This window comes from Elephas maximus, chromosome X (genome assembly GCF_024166365.1).
Source record: "Elephas maximus indicus isolate mEleMax1 chromosome X, mEleMax1 primary haplotype, whole genome shotgun sequence".
In the NCBI taxonomy this organism is placed as follows: Eukaryota; Metazoa; Chordata; class Mammalia; order Proboscidea; family Elephantidae; genus Elephas; species Elephas maximus.
In genome coordinates, this window is record NC_064846.1 from 17,249,222 (window position 1) to 17,273,546 (window position 24,325).

The 24,325-nt window shown below is 41.2% G+C and overlaps 1 protein-coding gene across 1 annotated transcript; it reads right to left on the reverse strand.

The window, feature by feature from the left end:
• Window positions 1-2,533: 2,533 nt before the first annotated feature.
• LOC126069549 (putative MAGE domain-containing protein MAGEA13P) lies at window positions 2,534-5,056 on the reverse strand. Its single transcript, XM_049873030.1, is given in 2 exon segments — window positions 2,534-3,635; window positions 4,956-5,056. Coding segments are annotated over 2 exon segments (1,203 nt in total).
• Between the last annotated feature and the right edge of the window lie 19,269 nt (window positions 5,057-24,325).

The window sequence follows — 24,325 nt, forward strand, 5'->3', positions numbered from 1 at the left end:
ACATCAGTATCCAAAGTGAACTTTGATGTCAAAGGGGCTGTTGCTATCACAGGGCTTCCAGGGTGAGGGATGGGGCATCCGGGGGACTTCTGCAGGGAGTAGGAATGCTCAGTGTCAGGGGAGGGCAGGTGATTCTGGGCTGTCCCACTGAAGCAGAGCACAGCCTTCAGAGTTGGAGGCAGGGAAGAGCTGGTCAGCAGGCCAGGCTCCAGAGTGAGAGAGGGGGGCACACTGGGGAAGACCAGGGGGAGTGTGGGGACTGGACAAAATTACTGGCCCCTGGGCAGAGTCAGCTCTCAAGGAACCCCATGGCTCGGGGCAGGAGGACCCCAGATAAATAAAGTCTGCAAACAATCCCCAAGTTGTATATTATTCTCATTGTTACCTTCCTTCTTTGGAGCCCTACTGGCACAGTGGTTAAGACCTTGGCTTCTAACCAAAAGGTCAGCAGTTTGAATCTACCAACTGCTCCTTAGAAACCCTACTTTAGGTCTGTTTTTAATACCTTGTTGCCTGAGAGACGTTATGTAGCAGTGAGAAGATAAATGAACTAAGAGACAGAAGGTCTGCCTCAGGCTGGAAGTAGGAACAGCATGGGCTCTAGATGAATTCGGCCAGGAGACTAGTCCCAGCCCTGTTACTTACTAGTCATCTGATATTGGGCAAATTGCCAAGGGCTGTGAGCCTCAGGTTCTTCATCTATGAAGTGGGCTTGGCAAGCCCTGTCTTATAGGACTGGCGGAATGTATATAATGTGCCTGGCATATATTGGATCTTTAATGAACAGCAGTTGTTTCAAATATTATTTTGACCACAGACCCTCCCACCCTCTCCTCTGGAAATTTATTTTTTGTTGTTACCCAGGACATCTCAGAAAACTTGTAGCACTGTGGAAAGTGGCACACCAAATCAGCAAAAATGCTGCTTTGTAAATAAAACTTAGTAAACTTTCCCTTAGCTGATAGCTTATTTAATTTGGGTGTTGGGGAGTCTTCATCAGCTGACTGTAATTCAAACCTAGAATTTGAGTCAAAGGTGAACACCTTCCCTCCGTCCCAGCTATTCCATCTCAAACACTATTTGCATTCATATCACCCAGACCCAAAGTCTTACCCCCAAGATAGCCTAAATAAGCTGTCTTTTTAAAGAAGTGGGCTCTGACTAGAGGAACCCTCAAAGCCATGGCCCCCGGACTCTCTGTTAACCCAGAACTGAAACCATTCCCAAAGCCAACTCTTGAGACAAAGATTAGACTGGACTATAAGTCTTAAAATGATACTTGTGAAGAGAGTGCTTTTTAGCTCAAGTACATACCCGAGACTAAATGGGCAGCTCCTGTCTGGAGGCAAGATGAGAAGGCAGAAAGGGACAGGAGCTGGTTGAATGGACACAGGAAATCCAGGGTGGAAAGGAGGAGTGTGCTGTCACATTATAGGGATTGTAACTAGTGTCACATAACAATATGTGTATAAATTTTTGTATGAGAAAATAACGAGTTGTAAACTCTCACCTAAATCACAAAATAAAGTAAAACAGAATAAAATAAAATAAAGGAGTGGGCTCTGGCTCTCCCAGGCCAGGGAAAAGGGTGCCAGGCTGGTGACTTCCAGGCATCACTTAAGAAACTGGCAGCGTTACTTCTCAGGAAATCCCTGCAGATGATGTGTATAAAGCACCTCGTGCATCATGCACTGTGTTGAGCTGCACTGGGACAGGAGCATAGGATACCGCCCATACCTGTCTCAGGTGGCAATTTCTCCCTGGTTTATCCACCATCCAGAAGTAACTGCTAAGACCAATTTTACATTCTAGGCTTTTCTCTCAACTGTAAGACACCTCCCACAGAAGGAGTGGTAGTTTCCCAGAGTCCCAGACTGCCTGATTCTGGGCATTTACACTTGACTGCTCCCATCCTGAGTGTCCCCCCACCAAGCCTTCTTTTCAGTTGGCCTTTAGAACTTAAGGGTGTCTCACCATCTTGCTAACATGACTCTACAATTCTGTGTGTGGGGTGCATCTTGTTTATCTCAGGATCCCCCCAGTAACACTGTGCCTTCCACAGACCAGATGCTTAATTCATGTCTGGGGAATAAATGAGCCCGTGTGAGCAGATTCTTTCATTTATTAAGACTGAATTTCTCTGACATCCATTCAAATCCATGTGTATCTTTTAATTTTACAGAATGACAACTAAGAGCAATAAGGAAATCCAAAACTTAACCATCTTTTACATTTTTTCCCCTCTACTTCTCGAGCTCATCTATTTCTTGAGCTCATCTATTTTACTGCTGAGCTCTTTCACATTTGCCAGGAAATTCCTATTCTAGTGCCATGTTATCATATTTCAGATCACAAAATAAGATGGAAGACTTCCAAATTTGTTTTTGCAAAATAGCATTAACTCTTACTCTTAAACAGCAATAAATGTGTGACTAGTGTCATTCATAAGCTTACATCTTGAGCTAATTAACTCTATGAAAAGGAACAACATTTGACAAATACCAAAAAGGAAAAATTAAGATAAATCTCCAAGTCACCCATATAGAACAAGACAAATCTGCTTCATTCTTCGCTTGGGGATGGAGAAGCTAATGGAGGCAGCACTGGAACTTTAAGTGGCCGTGGCAGTGGTACCACCTGTGGCAGCAATTCTGGCCCGGGCTCTCTCTTCCTCATCTCTCAAAGCCTCCTCATACCAGGGTGGAAAGGCACTGGCATCAACCCCATTGACCTTGGCAAAAAACTTCAGGACTTTCATCTTGCTGGTTTCTGCATAGGCTCTTGGACCCCACAGGAATTCATAGCAGGGAGGATCACTGTTGGGCACCTGCTGGTAATCCAGGTACCCTTCCTGCACCAAATCTTTGGTGATGAACTTCCTGGGCTCTCCATAGAGGAAATCTTTGGTGCCAGAATATACCCCAATCATATTCAGCACCTCCCATAGCTTCTCCTCAGGGACACGGTTGCCTTCTATAAAGATCACACCCAGGATAAGTATCAGGAAGCCGGTCTTGGGGATGCCCTGGTCATCACTCAGTATCCCGTCGTAGGTGAGGTCTAGCGTTTTGGTGAGGACATAGGAATGGCTGGCAGGGTCCACTTTCTTCACGTCAATGCCAAAGACCACTTCCAAGCACTCGCAGGCTTTCTTGAAGATCACAGGGAATTGGTCCTCGTACTCTTTGCCAGCCATCTTCAGCATCTCTGCCTTTGTGATGGGCTTCTTTGTTATATACTTGACACTCAGGAACTGCACCAAATCAACCACCTTCTTGTCTAGCGTATCACCGAGCAAGGCCTCAGATTCTGGTGACTTACGCGAGGTGCTTGGAACCTCCTCTTCTTTGTATCTGGATCCCTCACCTGGTGTGCTCGTTGAAGCGGCTGCAAGAGCAGTTGAGGAGCAGGCTCCAGGATCAGACACCTCAGCGGTGCCTGGGATCAGAAGACAGGAAGAGGAGGAAGTGGCCTTCCTCTTCCCGGCTGCAGGGACCTCTGTATCCACCAGGCCCTGTTTGTTTCTTTGGGAACAAAGGTGATACTCAGACTTGGAGTGCTGTCTCTTCTGACTGTGAGACATGATGACTCTTGTGAGTGCAGCAGGCAGGAGTGTGAGCAAGAGGGTAGGTGGCCTGAGGGAGAGAAGGAGAGTGTGAGTGGCCACAGCTGAGAAACTCAACCTTGGCGGCTCTGACAAAGGGTGATGTATAACTGTTCTCTTTAGGTGATGCTCTAGGGCCTCACAGGTCTCCTGTCCTCCTGGTCAGCCTGTCCCCTAATAACCTGAAGGAGAAAGTGCGACCCCCTCTGTATGGAGTGGGCGGTCCCTTCAGTCCTTCCTCAGGGTCCTCACATTGACGCCTGGTAGGGCCTGGGACTCCTCCCCCACCAAACGCACGTCAGGTCCCCTCAGACGAAGCTGCGCCTCTCTCAGATTCCCGAGACAGTTGTGCGGAAACACCACACCCGTGGACCCTGCCTGGGTCGTACCAGGGCTGACAACAGGGGCAGGATGGGACTGGGGTCCCCTCTATTGGGTAGGCGGACCCCTCAAAGTGTCCTCAGCAGCCTCACCTTGATTCCTTCCTTACGAAACCCACGTCAGGACCCCTTAGACAAAGCCACACTCCCCTCAGATTCCCAAGACGGAAGTGAGGAAATATATTCAGGGACCCTGACTGGGGCCTCCCAGGGCTGACAGCATGGGCAGGTTGGGGCTGGGGTCCCCTCTGTTGGGTAGGCGGACCCCCTCAGACTGCCCTCAGCAGCGTCACCTTGACTCCTCCCTCATAAAACCCACGTCAGACCCCGTCAGACAAAGCCACACCTCCCTTAAATTCTGAAGACGGAAGTGAGGAAACATCATATCCGGAACCCTGACTGGGGCCTCCCAGGGCTCACAGCAGGGGCAGGACGGGGCTGGAGTCCCTTCTATCAGGGATAGGAGGACCCCTCAGACTACCCTGAGCATCCTTCCCTTGACTCCTGTCCGGGCTTGGGACTCTTTCCTCTGCTGGCTTGAGACCACACCCCTCAGACTATGACCCTTGTCTAACTAGACCACCAAGGTGGAAGTGAGACAGAGCTGCACAGGATCTATGAGATCTGACGTAAGGGGCAGGGCGGGTTCCTGTGGGTGTGTTCTGGGATCGGGAGGATACTTTGAGCCTTCCTCAAAGTAATCATATTTACTCCTGGCAGGGCCTATACCCCCTCCCTTATGCTGACCTGAGGATGTGCCCCTCAGGCCAAGCCCCGTCTCCATGAGAGGCCTGACGTAGGCGACTGCCTGACGGGCCTGCCGATGACCTTCCAGTGCTGACAGCCGCGGAAGGTTTTTTTGAGTACCCCCCTCTGTCTGGGGTGGGAGGTCCCCTCTGGCCTGCTTAAGGGCCCTAACCTTGCCCCCTGGCAAGGCCTGGTACTCCTCCCTCTGCTGACCTGAGTCTTACCCTCTCAGATGAAGCAGTGACGCCTCGGGCTCCCAAGGCGGAAGTCCGAAAACATCACATCCGGCGATCTTGCGAAACACTGCATCCGGGGATCCCTGCATCCGGGGATCCCTGCATCCGGGGATCCCCACATCCGGGGATCTTGCCTGGGGTTTACCAGGGCTGATCGCAAGGGCAGAGTGAATTTAGAACCGGTTACTTACGTGTTTGGAAGTCTGTTAAGTGATCCTTCTGGATCCTCGCCTTGACACCTGGCTCTGCTTGAATACCCTCCCTCTGTGGACCTGAGCCGCCCACCACCCCGAGTTGAAAATGAAGGGGGTGTTCTTGGCCTGACAGCCTTGGCTGAGGTTTTCTGGTCCTGACTTCAGGGGCAGGGTGGAGTTCAGTTGGATCCATTCTTTCTTGGGGTATGTGGGCCCTTCAGTCCTCAGCCACTTGAGGGTTTTTGCCTTGCCTTCTGGATCCTTGATTTAATGCTCCCTGGGAGATATGCTGGAAACCCTGGTGATGTAATGTTGGCTGCTAACAAAAAGGTCGGCAGTGGGAATCCGCCACGCGCTCCTTGGAAACTGTATGGGGCAGTTCTACTCTGTCCTATAGGGTCGCTATGAGATGGAATCAACTCGACGACAACGGTGGGGGCGGAGGGAGGAGGAGATGTGCCCTGCCCTCTATGCCAGATTCAAGCATTTGCCCAACTGCAACCCTTGAAGAGAGAAATTTTGGGTCCCAACTAGATGCTAGGTAGGGGAACTGCAGGGCCCATGTAGTCTCCTCCCCAGCCAGACATAGGCTTTGGAAAACTTGTTCTGAAAGATTATCTACCCAGAAGCTGAGCGATGTGATTTTGCGAGGTCCTGCTGTTTTGAAATTAACGTTGCATGGATTTTCATTTTTTCAGTCTTCATTTGTAGCATGAAATATATTTTACATCTTTTCCGTGTGTGTGTAGAATATGTATATATACAAAAAAAACGTACATATGTAATATATGAAAACATGTATATGTATAGTTCCATGCATGATTATCTACCTTTACTATGTGTTATTCACTCTTTTACTTGCTGTTGTATTTCTAGTTCATTCTTTATATTCTACTGAAATTATATATATATATATATATATATGTATTTTTTAAGCCAACTTTTACCCACTAAAATGGTTTCAGGTGTTTTTTAGCATGTACCCTGGGATCACACTGCCTCAGTGAACCCCATCTTTCCTACTCTCCTGCTTTACCCCATGCTACTGGCATCGGTGGTCTGAGGTACTTCTTCCACTTTCTGCAACGAAGCAGGGGCAGAAGTTTAAAAACTTTCCTCCTACCTACCCTGTCATCTCTGTCATTTGTTGCAGGTTATAGATGTTCCCCAACTTTACTCCACCTCCCATCCCAAACACAACAGTAGTTCAACACCCACTCTACTCTAGGGGTTTCTAACATTTTGTTGTTTAAATTCTGTTGCTAACATATATGTATATTTTTCATTCTCCTTTTTGTTGTTTTCCAGGCTTGATTTTGGGAGCAGAAGACAGCATCATGAGCTTGACTGTCATCTTGGCAGCTATGAGTAAGGCACTATTTTGGACTTATCTTACCTGAATCTATCAGTAAAATTTTATAGTTGCTTCCCTAAAGATGTTGTACATTTTTTAGTCTTCTTCTTAGGTAATTTGTTGCTCTTGTGAATTGGGTATTTCCTGTTAGATGTTCTAATTAGTTATTGCTTTTGTGTGGCAAGGCTTTTTGATTTACTATAGTGACCTTCCATCCACTGTGTTTCTACAGTCTCTTTTATTTGAATATCCTACGTGCCTATTCCTTAGAATTCTCTTCATAAATGATCATACTGCTAAGAAGTATTTATCTTCAGTATTCATACCTCTTATTTATTTTGATATCCATAGCTCTGACTTTGTGTTCCAGTGCCATTTTGAACAGTAGAGGTGATAGCATACATCTATGCCTTATCCCTGGCTTTAATTTTGCATTTAAGAATGTTTGTAGCAGATTTTAGGAAATGAAACTTCCCTTCTATTCTTAGTTTGCTAAAAGTTTGTACCGTGAACTCATGTTGAATTTCTTTCAGAGGCTTTTTCTGTACTCATTAACGTTATCAAATGTTTTTTCTCCTCTAATTTGTTGTGTAGGGAATTACAATTCAAAGTGTTTTCTAAGGTTAAGTCATATTTTCATTTCTTAGACACAGCCTGTTTGTTCATTTAACTCACTGCTCTGTTGAATATGCTGTTAATTGACTTAGAATATTTGCCACTTTGTGACTCTGGCTCATCCGTGGGTTGACCTCAATTGGTTTTTGGATCAAGGAGAGCTAGCCTGGGAAAATGAGTTGAATATTTTCCCTTCTTTGTGTATGCTTCAAAAGTTTACAAAGGATGGCAAAGAGCTTTCCCTGACCCTTTGGAAAAACTGGTCTCCAAATCTGCATTGTCAGTGGAACATTTTGGGGTGGCTTGAGCTTTGAGTAGTTTTTGTTTGAGTAGTTCTTTATATTTCTTCATAACCAATTTAGTTATCTTTAATTTTTTTTCTAAAGAGAGACCCATTTCACTTTGGAATTCTAATTTAACGGCATGATATTTATAATAAAACCTTCTAAATATGGGTATTCTCAAACATACAAAACAGTAGAGAGAATAGCATAACGAACCTGGTATATCTGACAGTCAGCATCAGCAATCAACAGTGCATGGCCAATCTGGTTCCAACTCTACCCCCACCTGCTGTCCATCTCTGCCACTGGAATAATAGGATGCAAATCCAAGACATCATACCATGTCATCTCTAAGTATTTTAATATGCAATTCTAAAAGAACTTTATTAAATGTCCTTAGGTGCCACCAAGTCAGTTCCGACTTATAGCAACCCTGTATACAACAGAATGAAACACTGCCCGATCCTGTGCCATCCTCACAGCCATTACTGTCTTTGAGCCCATTGTTGCAGCCACTGTGTCAGTTTATCTTGTAGAGCGTCTTCCTCTTTTTTGCTGACCCTCTACTGTGCCAAGCATTATGTTCTTCTCTGGGGACTGGTCCCCCCTGATAACATGTCCAAAGTATGTGAGATGAAGTCTTGCCCTGCTTGCTTCTAAGGAGCATTCTGGCTGGACTTCTTCCAAGACAGATTTGTTTGTTCTTCTGGCAGGGTGTGGTACATTAGGTATTCTTTGCCTCCACCATAATTAAAAGGCATCAATTCTTCTTTGGTCTTCCTTATTCATTGTCCAGCTTTCACATGCATATGAGGCGATTGAAAATACCATGGCTTGGGGGTCAGGTCCTCTAAGTGACATTTTTGCTTTTTAACAGTTTAAAGAGATCTTTTGCAGCACATTTGCCCGGTGCAATATGTCATTATTAAACATAAACACAATAAAATTATCATCTCTAAAAAAGTTAAGTAAGCCGTTAATATTAGATGTCCAGTTACTTTTTTCACATTTATCTGGCAGCCTTATACTTGAAAAAAAAAGTTTAGTATTTTTGAATAGGTGTCCAAATATGGCTTATACATTTTGTCCCTAGGTCTTTTTTAATCTATAGGTTCCCCCACTTCATCTCTTTTTTTTTTGTTGTTGTTGGAACACAAAAGGTCTTCTGTTTTTCTGGATTTTGCTGTTTGGAACATTTTGGTGTCCTTTAACATGTTCTTCAACTGCCTGCATTTCTTTAAATTGATAGAGGTAGAGGCTTGATGAGATTAAGTTTCTGTTTGTTCAGGTTTTGTGTGTGTGTGTAAGTGATGCTGTTAGTGTGTATTCATGCTTTTTTATTATTCATCGATAATGTTCACAAAAATGGTTTAAGAATTTTCAAATAACTGGCTTTTGTTAGATGGCTCTACTATTTTCTATTCTGCATTAAACTTCATTACTTCTAACCTTCTGCTTCTTTAGGTTTAATATGCTATTCATTTCCCAGCTTGTTTCAATCGCTTCGTTGTTTAAAATATTTCTTATGTTCTAATACATCTATTTAAGGCTATACATTTTCCTCTGCATACCACTCGGGCTCTATGTGCATTATTTGAATTTATATACATTTATGTGCATTGTTGGAAACCCTGGTGGCGTAGTGGTTAAGAGCTACAGCTGCTAACCAAGAGGTTGGCAGTTCGAATCTGCGAGGAGCTCCTTGGAAACTCTATGGGACAGTTCTACTCTGTCCTGTAGGGTCGTCGTGAGTCAGAACTGACTTGACTGCAGTGGGTTTGGTATGTGGCTTGTTTGAATGGTTTGAATTTTTTACACGTTGAATATATCACTGTATTATCTATGGTACACACAATCGCTAGGGAGTGTACAAAATTTTTTTGAGTAGGCTTTGAAGAGCATGAAAGAGATAAAATATTATTTGGAGGAGGGTCAGTGTCCAGGAGTATTTTGTTTTATTTTTGTTATTGATGATAGAAGAGACTCGAACATATTTAGCTGCTGGTGACAGAACTGGATTAATCCCATTGAATGCAAAGAAGTTTAACCCTAGAAAAATCAGTATAGTTGAACACATGTAAGAGTCAAGGATTATTCCGACAAAACGGAAACAATTATAAGTATTTAACACAAAGTGAACTTAATACAGGGAGTTGGTTACACAACTGATGGAGAAGCCGAACAGGGGAGAGTTGAGGAACCCAATAATTAGCAACATGAGGAAGTCACTCCCACTTCTAGGCTGGAAGGACAGAGAGAGGAGATTGTGTTATTGGAGCCCAGGTGCTTGGTGTGACAGACTCTAACTGCCGGGAGCTGGGGTCGTGGAGGATATGCAGTCTTTGAAAGAGAAGCCACCTGATACAGAGGAAGAAGAATAAAAATTCTGACTGCTCTGTCCTCTGAAGCTTTAGAAGTACCTCTCAAGAAGCAAGGAAAATTATCTAAAGGTAAACTCTTTGTATAAGATCAGCTCTGAGCTAGTTGATGGTTAACGGATGTCTTTGTCACAAATGGGAATCTGTGCGACTTCATGATCACTGTGTCTGCACCTTATTTCTTTGTGTCTTTTCTTGGGTACATTTTACATTGGGCAGTGACTTTGCAGATGTTCCTGTACATCCAGAGGAATCTGTCAATTCCTGTTCCTCAGTTTCTCTTTTGACACCAGGTTATGATTCAAGTGACATTTGCTCCAGATAGGGATATTTCAGCTGTGAATACGTGTATATTCCTGTCTCTTTAGATTTTGGGGTTATGGATCACCTTATAACTTCAGTTCTCTGATGAGTTCAAAAAAACTGGTTTTAGTTTGTCCAGCACTTCCTTGTTGTTAGGATGGATGTGTTAATTTCCAAGCCCTTTAAAATGTGTTACAGCTGCAAGCAGAAGTCCTGTATAGCTATTAAAAAGTTAAAATAGACTACCTTAAAGGAATTTTAAGTTTATAGAAAAATTGTGCAGAAAGTACATAGAATTCCCATATACCTGGTGCCCTCCTGAACACTATTTGCCCTATTATTAACATCTTGCATTCCTGTAATACATTTGTTACAATTTATGAACCAATATTGATGTATTACTATGTCATATTGTTATATGATATAGTATTATTACTAAACTGCAATAGTGAACTATTAACTAAAGTCTAAGAGTAAACAGAGGGTTCATTCTTTGTCTTGTATGGTTCTGTGGCTTTTAACAAAAGCGTAATATCATGTGTCTACCATTACAATATCATACAGAATAGTTTCACTGCCTTAAATATGCCCTGTGTTCCACCTATTCATCCCTCCCCGCTGCATAGCTGTTTTAGTGGTTGCTGTGGGAATTACAGAGCCCTGGTGGTGCAGTAGTTAAGAGCTATGGCTGTTAAGCAAAAGATCGGGAGTTTGAATCCACCAGCTGCTCCTTGGAAACCCTATGGGGCAGTTCTCCTCTGTTCTATAAAGTTACTATGAGTCAGAATCGACTCGATGGCAATGGTTTTTTTTTTTTTTGGTAGGAATTATTTTATATATACATGGTTATATAAATTACTTTATATATACATATATATAGCCTACTGGTGTAATCATTTTACCCGTTCAAGTGATTAGTTTGCATTTTTAAAATTTTATAGAAATAAGAGTGGGATGGCTGTGTCATATGGTAGGTGTGCATTTAAATTTTAAGAAGCTGCCAAACTCTTCTCAAAAATATTTATAGTTTTTTTTATGGTTTCTATAGTTTTTATAGCTTACAAAACTATGTGGTTTTTAGAGTTATATAAATTTTTATAATTTTAAGTCACTCAAATTGTGCTCACGTGGAACCTGTACTTAGACCAAGAGGCAGTCGTTTGAACAGAACAAGGGGATACTACATGGTTTAAAATCAGGAAAAGGTGCGCATCAGGGTTGTATCGTTTCACCGTACTTATTTAATTTGTATGCTGAGCAGGTAATCCTATAAGCTGGACTATATGAAGAAGAACGGGGCATCAGGATTCAAGGAAGACTCTTTAACAACCTGTGTTATGCAAATGACACAACCTAGCTTGCTGAAAGTGAAGAGGAATTGAAGCACTTACTGATGAAGATCAAAGACTACAGCCTTCAGTAAGGATTACACCTCAACATAAAGAAAACAAAAATCCTTACATTTGGACCAATAAGCAACATCATGATAATCGGAGAAAAGATTGAAGTTGTCAAGGGTTTCATTTTACTTGGATCCACAATCAACACCCATGGAAGCAGCAGTCAAGAAATCAAAAGATGCATTGCATTGGGTAAATCTGCTGCAAAGGACCTCTTTAAAGTGTTGAAAAGCAAAGATGTCACCTTGAAGACTAAGGTGTGCGTGACCAAAGCCATGGTATTTTCAGTTGCCTCACATGCATGTGAAAGCTGGACAATGAATGAGGAAGACCAAAGAAGTGTTGATGCCTTTAAATTAAGGTGCAGGCGAAGAATATTGAATGTACTATGGATTGCCAGAAGAACAAACAGATCTGTCTTGGAAAAACTATAGCCAGAATGCTCATTAGAAGTGAGGATGGTGAGATTTAATCTCACTTACTTTGGACATTTTATCAGGAGGGACCAGTCTCTGGAAAAGGACAACATGCTTAGTAAAGTAAAGAGCCAGCGAAATAGAGGAAGATCCTTAATGAGATGGATTGACTCAGTGGCTGCAACAGTGGGCTCAAACATAGCAGTGATTGTGAGAATGACGCAGGACCAAGCAGTGTTTCATTCTGTTATGCATAGGGTCGCTATGAGTGGGAACTGACTGGATGACACCTAACAACAACATAACATAGTGTCACCGGCAATGTATTAGAGCTCCAGTGCTTCACATCCTTGGCAACACTTACTATAGTCTTTTAAATCTTAGGCGTTCTAATAGATGTGTAGTGTTATGTCATTGCAGTTTTGATTTGGCTTTCTTTAATGGCTAATGATGTTGAACATCTATTCATGTGATTACTTGCCATCTGTATGTTTTGTTAGGGAAGTGTCTGTTAAATATTTTGCCCATTTTTTTTACCTATTAGTGATGGCTGCTTTATTTATTTTTTTTTAAATAATTTTTACTGTGCTTTAAGTGAAAGTTTACAAATCAAATCAGTGTGTCACATATAAGCTTATATACACCTTAGTCCATACTCCCACTTACTCTCCCCCTAATGAGTCAGCCCGCTCCCTCCTTCCAGTCTCTCCTTTCGTGATGATTTTGCCAGTTTCTAACCCTTTCTACTATCTCCCCTCCAGACAGGAGATGCCAACACAGTCTCAAGTGTCCACCTGATACAAGTAGCTCACTCTTCATCAGCATCTCTCTCCAACCCATTGTCCAGTCCATTCCATGTCTGATGAGTTGTCTTCGGGAATGGTTCCTATCCTGGGCCAACAGAAGGTTTGGGGACCATGACTGCCGGGATTCTTCTAGTCTCAGTCAGACCATTAAGTCTCGTCTTTTTATGAGAATTTGGGGTCTGCATCCCACTGATCTCCTGCTCCCTCAGGGGTTCTCTGTTGTGTTTCCTGTCAGGGCATTCATCGGTTGTAGCCGGGCACCATCTAGTTCTTCTGGTGTCAGGATGATGTAAGTCTCTAGTTCATGGGGCCCTTTCTGTCTCTTGGGCTCATAGTTATCGTGTGACCTTGGTGTTCTTCATTCTCCTTTGATCCAGGTGGGTTGAGACCAATTGATGCATCTTAGATGGCCGCTTGTTAGCATTTAAGACCCCAGATGCCACATTTCAAAGTGGGATGCAGAATGTTTTCATAATAGAATTATTTTGCCAATTGACGTAGAAGTCGCCTTAAGCCACAGTCCCCAAACCCCCGCCCTTGCTCTGCTGACCTTTGAAGCATTCAGTTTATCCCAGAAACTTCTTTGCTTTTGGTCCAGTCCAGTTGAGCTGACCTTCCGTGTATTGAGTGTTGTCCTTCCCTTCACCTAAAGTAGTTCTTATATACTAAGTAATCAGTAAATAACCCTCTCCCACCCTTCCTTCCTCCCCACCTCGTAACCACAAAAGTATGTGTTCTTCTCAGTTTATACTGTTTCTCAAGATCTTATAATAGTGGTCTTATACAATATTCGTCCTTTTGCCTCTGACTAATTTCACTGAGCATAATGCCTTCCAGGTTCCTCCATGTTATGAAATGTTTCACAGATGCGTCACTGTTCTTTATCGATGCGTAGTATTCCATTGTGTGAATATACCACAATTTATTTAACCATTCATCCATTGATGGACACTTTGGTTGCTTCCAGCTTTTTGCTGTTGTAAACAGAGCTTTTTGCCCATTTTTTATTGAGTGGTTTGATTCTTCCTTGTTGAGATTCGAGAATTTTTTTTTGTTGTTGTTTTTGTTTATATGTATATATATAACACAGTGTGTGTGTATATATATGTATTCTGGATACAAGACCCTTATCAAATATATGATTCATAAATATCTTTTCCCAGTTGATGGCTTGTCTTTTCATTCTCCTAATAATGTCTTTCACCAGCAGATCTTCATTTTAATGAATTCCAGTTTATCAATTTTTTTCATTAATGGATTGTGCTTTTATGTTGTGTCTAAGAAATCATTGACTAACCTGAAGAAACAAAGATTTTCTCCTTTGCTTCTTTTAGAAGCTTTGTAGTTTTCATCTTTGCATGTAGGTCTGCTTTTTTATTTTGAGTTACTTTGTTATATGGTATGGATCGAGCTTTATTTTTACATATGGATATTCAGTTGTTCCAGACTCAATTGTTGAAAAGATTATTCTTTCTCCTCTAATGTTTCTTTGTATGTTTATCAAGAATAAGTTGTCTATATATGCATATATATGTCAGTCTATTTCTGGGCTCTGTTCTGTTCCATTGCTGTATTTTTATAGTTATGCCAATACCACACTGTCCTGATCATTGTTAATTTATAATAAACCTTGAAATCAAGTAGTGTAACCTCTCCAACTTTTTTCTTCATTTTGGCTATTCTTGGCCTTTTGCATTTCCGTATGCATGCTATAATTAGCCTGTCAGTTTCTATAAAAAACCCTCCTGGGATTTTAATTGAGATTGAATTGCATCTGTCAATGAGTTTATGAAGACTTTACAATTTAACTATTGAGCCTTCTGACCCTAGAGAAAGCATATATTACCATTTATGTAGTTCTTTGCTAATTTATCTCTACAGTGTTTTATTGTTCTCAGCGTACAGAGCTTCTACATCTTTTGTCAGATTTATCTGTACGTATTTTATATTTTGTGATGCTGTATTAAATTGCTCTGTTTTTAGTTTCAGTTTCATATTGTTTTTTGCTGATATGTAAAAATACAGTTGATTTTTGTATATTGGTCTTATATCCTGAAACCTTGCTAAACTGACCTAGTAGTTCTTGAAGATTTTTTTTTTTGATTGATGGAATTTTCTACCTAGACAACCTTGGAATCTGTGAATGAAAACAGTTTTACTTTTCCCTTTCCAAGCAGGAGGCCTTTCCCTGCCCCTCTGTTGCACTGAACACAGTCTCCAGCATACGGTATACAGACCCCTCTCCTCTTGAGGTGAAATTATCAGTTTTAGCTTATAGTTTCCTGCATATAAACACCCAGAACAGTTTTTAGCACGTGAATATCTTCATTCTCCGCACCTACACTGGATACATTCAAGCTTGGGTGAATATGACCTCCCCAGAATTGAAAACAAGAGTAGAACACCCTGTAGAACAAGTTTATTCAGTGAAGTCTTGGCAGCTGGAAAGCAATGGTTTCACACTGGGAACAGAGAACTGAGGAGAGCTCTGTGGATATTTGAAAAAAAAGGTGGAATGGAGCAGTTGCCTGGTAGCAGCCAATAAATCAATAGTTTTCAAGGCACAGAAGGGAAGTTTGTTGGAGGGAAGTGGATGATTGAAATCGCCACCGAGACTTGAATACTAAATACAGCCATATTAGATTGGAGGAATTTTTGGTAAGATAGTCCAAATACTAGCTAATATTGAAGGATGGGAGACAACAGAATGAACCATGGAAAGAGGGTGGCTGTGTGGAATGACTTGGAGGAAACACATCTCCCTTCCATGAGTACCACCAGAATTGAACATAGAGAACTGAAGAGGGGTGTCATTTTAGGAGGGCTTCTTAAAAGAAAAATTTTTTTAAGGGGGTGGTAAAAGACACTCCCTTTCTCCAAGAAGAATATTTTGACCTCCCTAGCAGCCCCCAGACCAGCATAACAATGGTTGTGAGGATGGTGCAGGACCAGGCAGTGTTTCCTTCGGTGGTACATAGGGTCGCTATGAGTCAGAGTTGACTCGATAGCACCTAACATCAAACAACAGCAGCAGCCCCCAGGGGTGTCAGTAGTGGTGCTTTTTAATGTCTAAGCCACCCCAGGGCCACAATGGGTTGGGAGAGTACCTTGCTGACCAAACAAAGCCTAAGGGTGTGGCTGCTCATTGTCCTGGAAAGGGGCGTATATAGGGAAATGACAAAAATGACTGAAACATTCAGACAACTGAAACCTTTATCATTTGGCTGGGATGGACTATCTAATCAGTTTTACCATACACCTTGAAAAGATAGAGTGAAAAATGTCAGTGAATCAGCATTCCGGAGTTTTTGTCAGTGTTAGAATGAAACATCCTATCCTACTGAATTATGGAAGTGTTTAATATTTTTTCAAATGATTGAAGGTAAATAATTTAACAGACATGTAAAGCTAAGAAACATGCTTAACAGTTGGGATAATGTTAATTAAGCAAGGCCGGAAGATGTACGTCTCTTTTACCATAAATGTAATACAGTTACCTTGTAACGTTATTTTAGACAATGTAGACATGCTTAAAGTCAGCAGTGGAAGTCACAAGAACTCTTTCCCCATCCCACCCACAGAGTTCACCACTGTAAACAGTCTCTCTTTATTCTTCCGGAGGATTTTTCTGTGTATACTAAGACTTACCAGAAAATTTTAAGAATATGGCATCCGGTTGGATGTATTGTTCAGCATTGTCCTCTTCCATTTATTGACAGATCTTGGACATTTTCCAAGCTAATACATGGCTGTCTCTTTAGTTTCAGTGGATTCATAGTAGCCTATTGCATGAATGGAAACCCTGGTTGCGTAGTGGTTAGGTGCTGTAGCTGCTAACCAAAAGGTCAGCAGTTCGAATCTGCCAGGCGCTCCTTGGAAACTCTACAGGGCAGTTCTGCTCTGTTCTATAGGGTCGCTATGAGTCGGAATCGACTCGACGGCAGTGGATTTGGTTTTTGGGTATCGTATGAATGCACCCTAAGTAACCTTTCCCCTTTGATGAACCTTTAGGATTTTTTCAGGTTTTGATATTAAAAACACTGTGTAAATAACATCCTTGTGCTTCCATCTTAGTGTCTTTATGTGACCGTTGATGTAGCATATCCCAGAAAAACCAAGCCAGTTGCTGTGGAGTCAGTTCTGCCTCGTGATGACCTCGTGTGTCAGAGTAGAGCTGTGCTCCATAGGGTTCTCAACAGCTGGGATCTTGCGGAAGTAGATTGCTAGGCCTCTCCTCCAAGGAGCCCCTGGACTGATTCAAACCTCCAGCCTTTCAGTTAGTAGCTAAGCACGTTAACCGTTTGCACCACTGTGCAGGGAGCTGCTGGATCAGAATGTATGCACACTTTATAATTTGACAGATTCTGTCACATTTTCCTACAAAATTGTTGTGTCAATTTACACTCTCACAATGTACAAAAATACTTGTTTCCCTACATCCTTGCCAACATGTTTTATTCTTTGCCAGTAGGACTGGAGATTTAATTTGACTTCATATTATTAGTAAAGATCTTTTAAAATCCATGTTGGGCATTCATATTTCTTATTCAGTGAATTCTTTTTAGTTTGCCTATTTTCCTATTAGTTTTTTTTTCTTTATGAACCTGATATCACAACAACGATAGTTAACATTTTTATTTTATTATTTTAAAAAATTTTTTATTGTGCTTTAGGTGAAAGTTTACATGGCAAATTAGTTTTCCATTCAATAATTCATACAAAAATTCTTCAGTGAAATTGGTTGCAGTCCCCGCAGTATGTCAGCACTCTCTGCATTTCCACCCTGGGTTACCTGTTTTTGTTTGTCCAATTTCCCTGCCCCTTCATGCCTTCTCATCTTTGCTTTTGGGCACATGTTGCCCTTTTGGTCCTGTATAGTTGATCGTTCTAAGGAGCGCGTTCCTCATGGGTGTTATTGTTTATTTTATGGGCCTGTTATTTGGTTGAAAAGTAGTCTCTGTTAACGGCTTCAGTTCCAGGTCAGAAGGGTGTCTTAGGACCATAGTCTCAGGGGTTCCTCCAGTCTCTGTCAGACCAGTAAGTCTGGTCTTTTTTGTGAATTTGATTTTTTGTTCTATATTTTTCTCCCACTCTGTCCGGGACCCTCTGTTATGATTCCTGTCAGAGAGGTCGGTAGTGGTAGCCAGGCACCATCTAGCTCTTCTGGTTTTGGGGTCGTGTAGGCTGTGGTTCTTATGGTCCATTAGTCCTTTGGACTAACTGCTCCTTGGGCCTTTGGATTTCTTTACTCTCCTTTGCTCTGGATAGGAAGAGACTAATAGTTGTATCTTAGATGGCCGCTTGTAAGCTTGATGCACAGCATTGTCTTTATGAGCTATGTTGTGCCATTAGATGTAGATGTCCCCTGAGTCTGTGGCCATTTGCCTTCAAGCCTAGGAACTTTGTCTCATGAGGTGTTTGGTTATGTCTATGAAGTTTCCATGACTTTACCCCTTGTGTGCTCTATTGTCTATATTAATATACATGCAGCGCCTACAATTATGTATATAGAAATATCCACAACCAAACCTGTATCTGCAGGTGGGGAGAGCTAACATTTTTAAAGCATTTAATTATGTGCCCAGAATATTTTAGGCATTTTATCTGTATTATTTTGTTTATTCTTCACAAGAACCTAAAGAAGAAAATACTGTATTATCTCTACTTATCTGGTAATAAAACTGAAGGACAGAAAGTTAAAGTAACTTGCCCAAGGTCACATAGAAAGTGGCTGAATTGGAATTTGAACCCTGGGAGTTTGTCTCCAGAGTTCAGTCTCCTAATTGGAATTATATTGAATCTTTAAATATTTCCTTGACCACAACTCTCCATTTATTTAGATTTTTAGAACACCTTTCAATTAAAGTTTTATAATTTTTTACATAATGGGCTTACACATCTTTTGTTGGATTTATTTCTAGGTATCTGGTATTTTTGTGGCTAATATAGGGTTGTTAAGAGTTGGAATTGGCTCAATGGCAATGGGTATTATCAATGGTATCCTTTATTTTTAATTACAATTTCTGACTGTTTTTGCTAGTGTGAAGTGAAATTGATTTTTTTATATTGATATTACTTGAAGCATTGAATCAGAACCTTCTCATTAGTTCCAAAAATTTGTATCTTCTCTTGGTGTTCTATATAGGTACACTTGGCTGTGATTAATGTCAAACCTATTTCTTCTTATCTAAACCTAGTGCCTTTTGTTCCTTTTTCTTGTCTTACAATCTTACAGTGCTTGTTAACTAGGAACTTTAATACAATGTTGACAAGTTGGATTCCTAGTCCAGTTGTCAACAGCTAGTTACTTACAGATTCACAATGAATATAAGCATGTTAAAGGTTCTGAGAAGCCCTGTAGTTAAAAAAAAAATCTGCTACCAGTTATATAATGTTGCTACATGTCAAGCACCATCCTAAGTGCTGTATTGATGTTAGCTCAGTAAAACCACATAAAATCCCTTGAGGCAGGGACTAGTGTTATCTTTATTGTGTAGTTGAGGAAACTGAAGCAGAGAAAGGCTATGTTACTTGTTCCATGTCACACATAGCTAGTAAGGGTCAAGATGGCGTGATTCCATACATTTAACTACCTTGTCAAACTGACTTAAATTTTTATTTTAATGCTTTTACTTTAAACAGCAGATGGAACTGCAGTGTTACTTGCCTATAATAAAATAGCAGTTAGTTTACAGTATATTTATTTTGAGGTTGTGAGGAAAATACAAACCATTTGAAATCATACCTATATGGAAATATAAAAAGAGGCCTCTGCTAGCCAGTTAATGTCTCCGTCTTCCTTTGCCAGTACAGCCATATGCAGCCAATGTGAGTTGGGTTCTCCAATAAGGTGAAAAATTGCATACCAGATAGAAATCCAAAGTAGTGTGGGTAGACTGCTAGTTGTGTGTAATATTGAGTGATGTACTTTCCCAAAAGAGTTTATAATAAGGACTTTTACATACAAAGTCTGGTCAGTTTATAAGACTCACACTGGCATTTCCAAAATTGGCATAGGATCACTGCACATCTTTCTGTTCACCTATATTACACGCGGGTAGTATTTCTAAGTTGGGGGGAACTTTTTTTTTTATCCAGAGCCAGTCAGAAGCTAAATGTCAGTGCCCCTAGTGTAGAATAAGGCTATTGCCGAACCTCTGTAATGAAATGATAAGTTGGCAGCTAACAATGTGAACTGGCTCATAGGAGCCCAGAGCACATGATCCCCTTGTTTATAGCTTATAAGTGACAATGAATGGATGAAAGTCATGCAAGTTTTGTTTTGGTTATATTTCCTCTGTACACTCAAACAAGATTTTTACATAGGTGACATTTGCTATTGTGGTGACGCACAGCATTTCCCAAACTCTGATCTAATGCTAATGTCCTGAGAGATGACAGTGGGTAGCCTATTAAAGGAATTTCATAATCAGATTAATTTGGAAAATTCTGGCGCTGTTTTCTCTCTCTTCTTGATTCATAATGAGCTGTGGCAAACAAGAGGTCTGAGGAATTCTGCAGTTAATACACCTGATTAACATGTTTATTTCAGCATTCTGAACTTATTTAATCTCAGAATCCTCTGTTTTGGAACACCAGTTTAACATCTTCTGGTACACCATGTTATGCTAGACACAGAACGGGAAAAGCTGATATAGTGGAAGAAGCAGGGCTTCAAACCGGTTTGAACCGGTTCAGTCATGACCGATGAAGCGAAACTGGAACAGGCTTGAATTTTTACAGTTTGGGTGTTCCGGAACTATAGAGTTGCTGTAAGTTGGAATCAACTTGACGGCAAGGGGTTTGGTTTTTTTTTTTTTGGAAGGAGAACCAGAATGGGAAAAATTACGAGTTAAAGCCCTGCAATGGGAGACCCAGAAGAAGTGTAGTGAGCCCTTTCAGGAAGGAGCATGATAATGTAAGATTGGATTATTGGCAGGTCTGTGGAAAGCCACATACATTCATAGCAGCATGGTCGGCCACCAACTTTGAGCAGGGCACCGCTGTTTTCTACTCCGCTCAAAATCTGTTGGGCAAGAGATTTGGTTGCTGTGCAACCTGTACGCTGACCATGTTTTCTAAGAGACAGATTAGGTTTCTAGCAGAGCCTTGACCTGTAAATTTTCCCCTTCTGGTTATTGTTCCAGTTCACCCAAATTTTAAAATTTGAGTCTGTTCCGGTTTCCTTTTCTCAGCCTTGACTGAACCGGGAAGAACTGGTTTGAAGCCCTCCCCTGATTCAAGGCTAAACATACCTAGGCTACTATTTCACATTTTTGTTTTTGTTTTTGATTCTCTATTCATTTTTATTTTATTTTGAACATTTTATTGTGTTTTAGGTGAAAGTTTACATAATAAATTAGTTCCCATTCAATAATGCATACACAAAATGTTGCATGCCATTGACTGCAGTCTTCACAATGTGTCTTCACTCTGCCCATTTCCACCCATGGGTCCTCATTTCCATTCATCCAGTTTCCCTGCCCCTTTTGCCTTCTCATCTTTGCTTTTGGGCAAATATTGCCCTTCTGGTTTCCTATAGTCTATTATTCTAAGGAGCCTGTTTCTCATGGGTGTTATTTATTTTATAGGCCTGTCTGTTATTTTGCTGAAAGGTGGTCTCTGGGAGTGGCTTCAGTTCCATGTTAGAAGAATGTCTTAGGGCTATAGTCTCTGTGGGTCTTCCAGTCTCTATAAGACCAGTAAGTCTGGTCTTTTTTATGAATTTGAATTTTGACCTACATTTTTCTTCCACTCTAACTGAGACTTGGTATTGTGTTCCTGATCAGAACAGTTGGTGCTGGTAGCCAGGCACCATCTAGTTCTTGTGGTTTCAGGCTAGTGGAGGCAGTGGTTCATGTGCACCATTAGTCCTTTGGACTAATCGTTTCCTTGGGTCTTTGGTTTTATTCACTCTCCTTTGCTCCAGACAAGAAGAGACCAATAGTTGTGTCTTAGATGGCTGCTCGCAAGCTTTTAAGACCCCAGATGCTATTCATCACAGTAGCATGTAGAATATTATCTTTATGAACTATGTTATGCCAATTGACCTAGATGTCCCCTGAGACTATGGTCCTAAGCCTTCAGTCCCAGTAGCTCAGTCCCATGAGGTGTTTGATTATGTCTAAGAAGTTTCCATAGCTGTGCCCCAATGTGTTTGATTATATATATGAATATACGTGCAGTACGTATAAATATGTATGTAGAAATATCCACACCCATGCCTATTTATGTACACAGGTGTACTCCTATATGATATCCCACACCTATTTAGCATACATATCTACTTATGTATCCACTCATAAATTAACATTTGTTATTACTGTTGTTGCAGGGTTGTATATGCTATTGTGTTTACCATAGTTGTCCTTTATTCTTGCATACCTCAGTGTCATACTTTGCCTTGGTCACGTTGTACTCACTTGCCCCATATTGTGTATTGTCTTTCCCTTCACCAAAATTAACATCTGTCTACCGTCTAGTTAGTGATTCTCCCTCCTTCCCCCTCCCATGCCTGGTAACCATCAAAGAATGTTTCTTTCTGTAAATCTTTTCTTGATTTCTTATAATGGTGGTCTCATACATATTGTCCTTTTGTGTTTCACCTATTTCACTCAGGATAATGCCCTCTAGATTCATCCATGTCATGAGATGTTTCATGGATTCATCATTATTCTTTATCACTGTGTAGTATTCCATTGTGTGTGTGTACCACAATTTGTTCATCCATTCACCTGTTGATAGGCACTTAGGTTGTTTCCATCCCTTTCTATTGTGAATAATGCTGCAATGAACATGGATGTGCATATGTCTCTTTGCATTATAGCTCTTATTTCTCTAGGATGTATACCTAGGAGTGGGATGGCTTGGTCATTTAGTATTTCTAGCTTTTTAAGAAAGTTCCATACCATTTTCCATAGGGATTGTATCCCACGTTTTTGTTCTTAACAGCTTTGTTACTTTGAGACAGCTACCTAATCTCTCTAAGCCTCTTGATTATAATAACGCTTACCTTGTAGTGTTGTTTTGAACATTAAATGAAATACACCCACCCCTCACTTACTGACATGGTTAGGTTCCAAAGAACAGTTTGTTATGTGAAAATTAGCCTTATGTAAAGATGGAGTATGACCACATCAGATCACAAAATGGAGGATGACTACATCGTTACATAACTGCCAAATTACATCTTTACATAACTGCGAAACGACTGAGAATCATGGCCTAGCCAAGCTGACAGATAACCTTAACCATCACAGCCAGTGTTACTCTTGCCACACACCTTGGTATTCGTCATTGCCAGACATATATTGTTAATGCACAAAATAGTTGGATAGCAGATTTTTTTTACTAGTGTCATAAATGTGAAATGTCAGATAACGAGATAAGTTGGTAAGTGAGGAGGTAGTGTAAAGTGCCTACATAGATGTTCAAGCAATGTGGCCATTACCTGTTATTCTCATCCTCATCCTCCTATCATCACATCCTCCTCTTCATCAGTATTAGTGGATGCCCTCTACTACCACAAACATTCCTCCCATGCTCGTGTCCCCATGTGGGCTCACCAGCTGTGCAACAACCTCCTTGGCCTCTATACTCTATCGCACAACTCGACCATACCTCTGCCCTATTCACAATTGTTCTGGGCATGGGTCTGCCTGGAGTTGTCCTAGACCAGTCTAATTTCGGATACCCATCTTTTCCTTTTCAACGAAACCCACTTAAAATAAATACACTTTAAGATAAATGAGTGTGTTCTTTATACTTTACTCATGTATTTCTTGACCTAGGAGAAAAGATAAGCATGTAAACAGCAATAACAGGAAAGGGAAGCCTAAGTCTGATGGTGGACTTGGGAAGGTTTCCTAGAGGTAGGTGGCTCTTAAATTGAGAAAAGGAGTAGTAGGCGTTTGCCAGGCAAACAGGTCATTAAATGCAGATTTTTTTTTTTTAGGTCAAGGATGTAGTTGCTCTCATGTTTTTTTAGTGCTGTGCACTAATTCATCTTTCCATTACAAATTACTTTCTTGGCCCATTCCACTGTACCTTTGGGATTCTCATTCCATAGTAAATAAATTTCCCTGTGGCCCAAACTTCTACATAAAATACTGCGCTCTCAAGCCATGCAGAAATGTGAGAGACCCATAAAGAGCTGTTTCCCAACACCTGTCATGTGAACTGACGATTCATACATTCACTTTAATTTTGAACATCTCTTATTTGGACGTCCTAAATGGAACCTCGGGTTAAACATGATCAAAATTGAACTCTTTCTCCAAATCTTGTGTATAATCTAAGTGACACCTCCAACTCAGTGATGGAAAAGAAATCTAGAAGTCATGTATAGAACCCTATAGAAGCAAATAAGAGGTAATACTCTGCTTGTTGTGGCTTGAGGGGTAGGCATTAGGGAAGGCTTAACAGAGGTGATGACGCTGAAAAGAAACCCTAGTGGATGCAGAAACTGTGAAGGGTATTGAAGGAAAAGAGAGCAGGGTATCCAGAGCACGGGTTTAGGGAACTGTGGCATGCTGAAGACTTGAAAATATATGGTTAGGCAAGGTGGGTAGGGCAGAATCAGATTCAGGAGGAGGCCAAACAGCCAGCT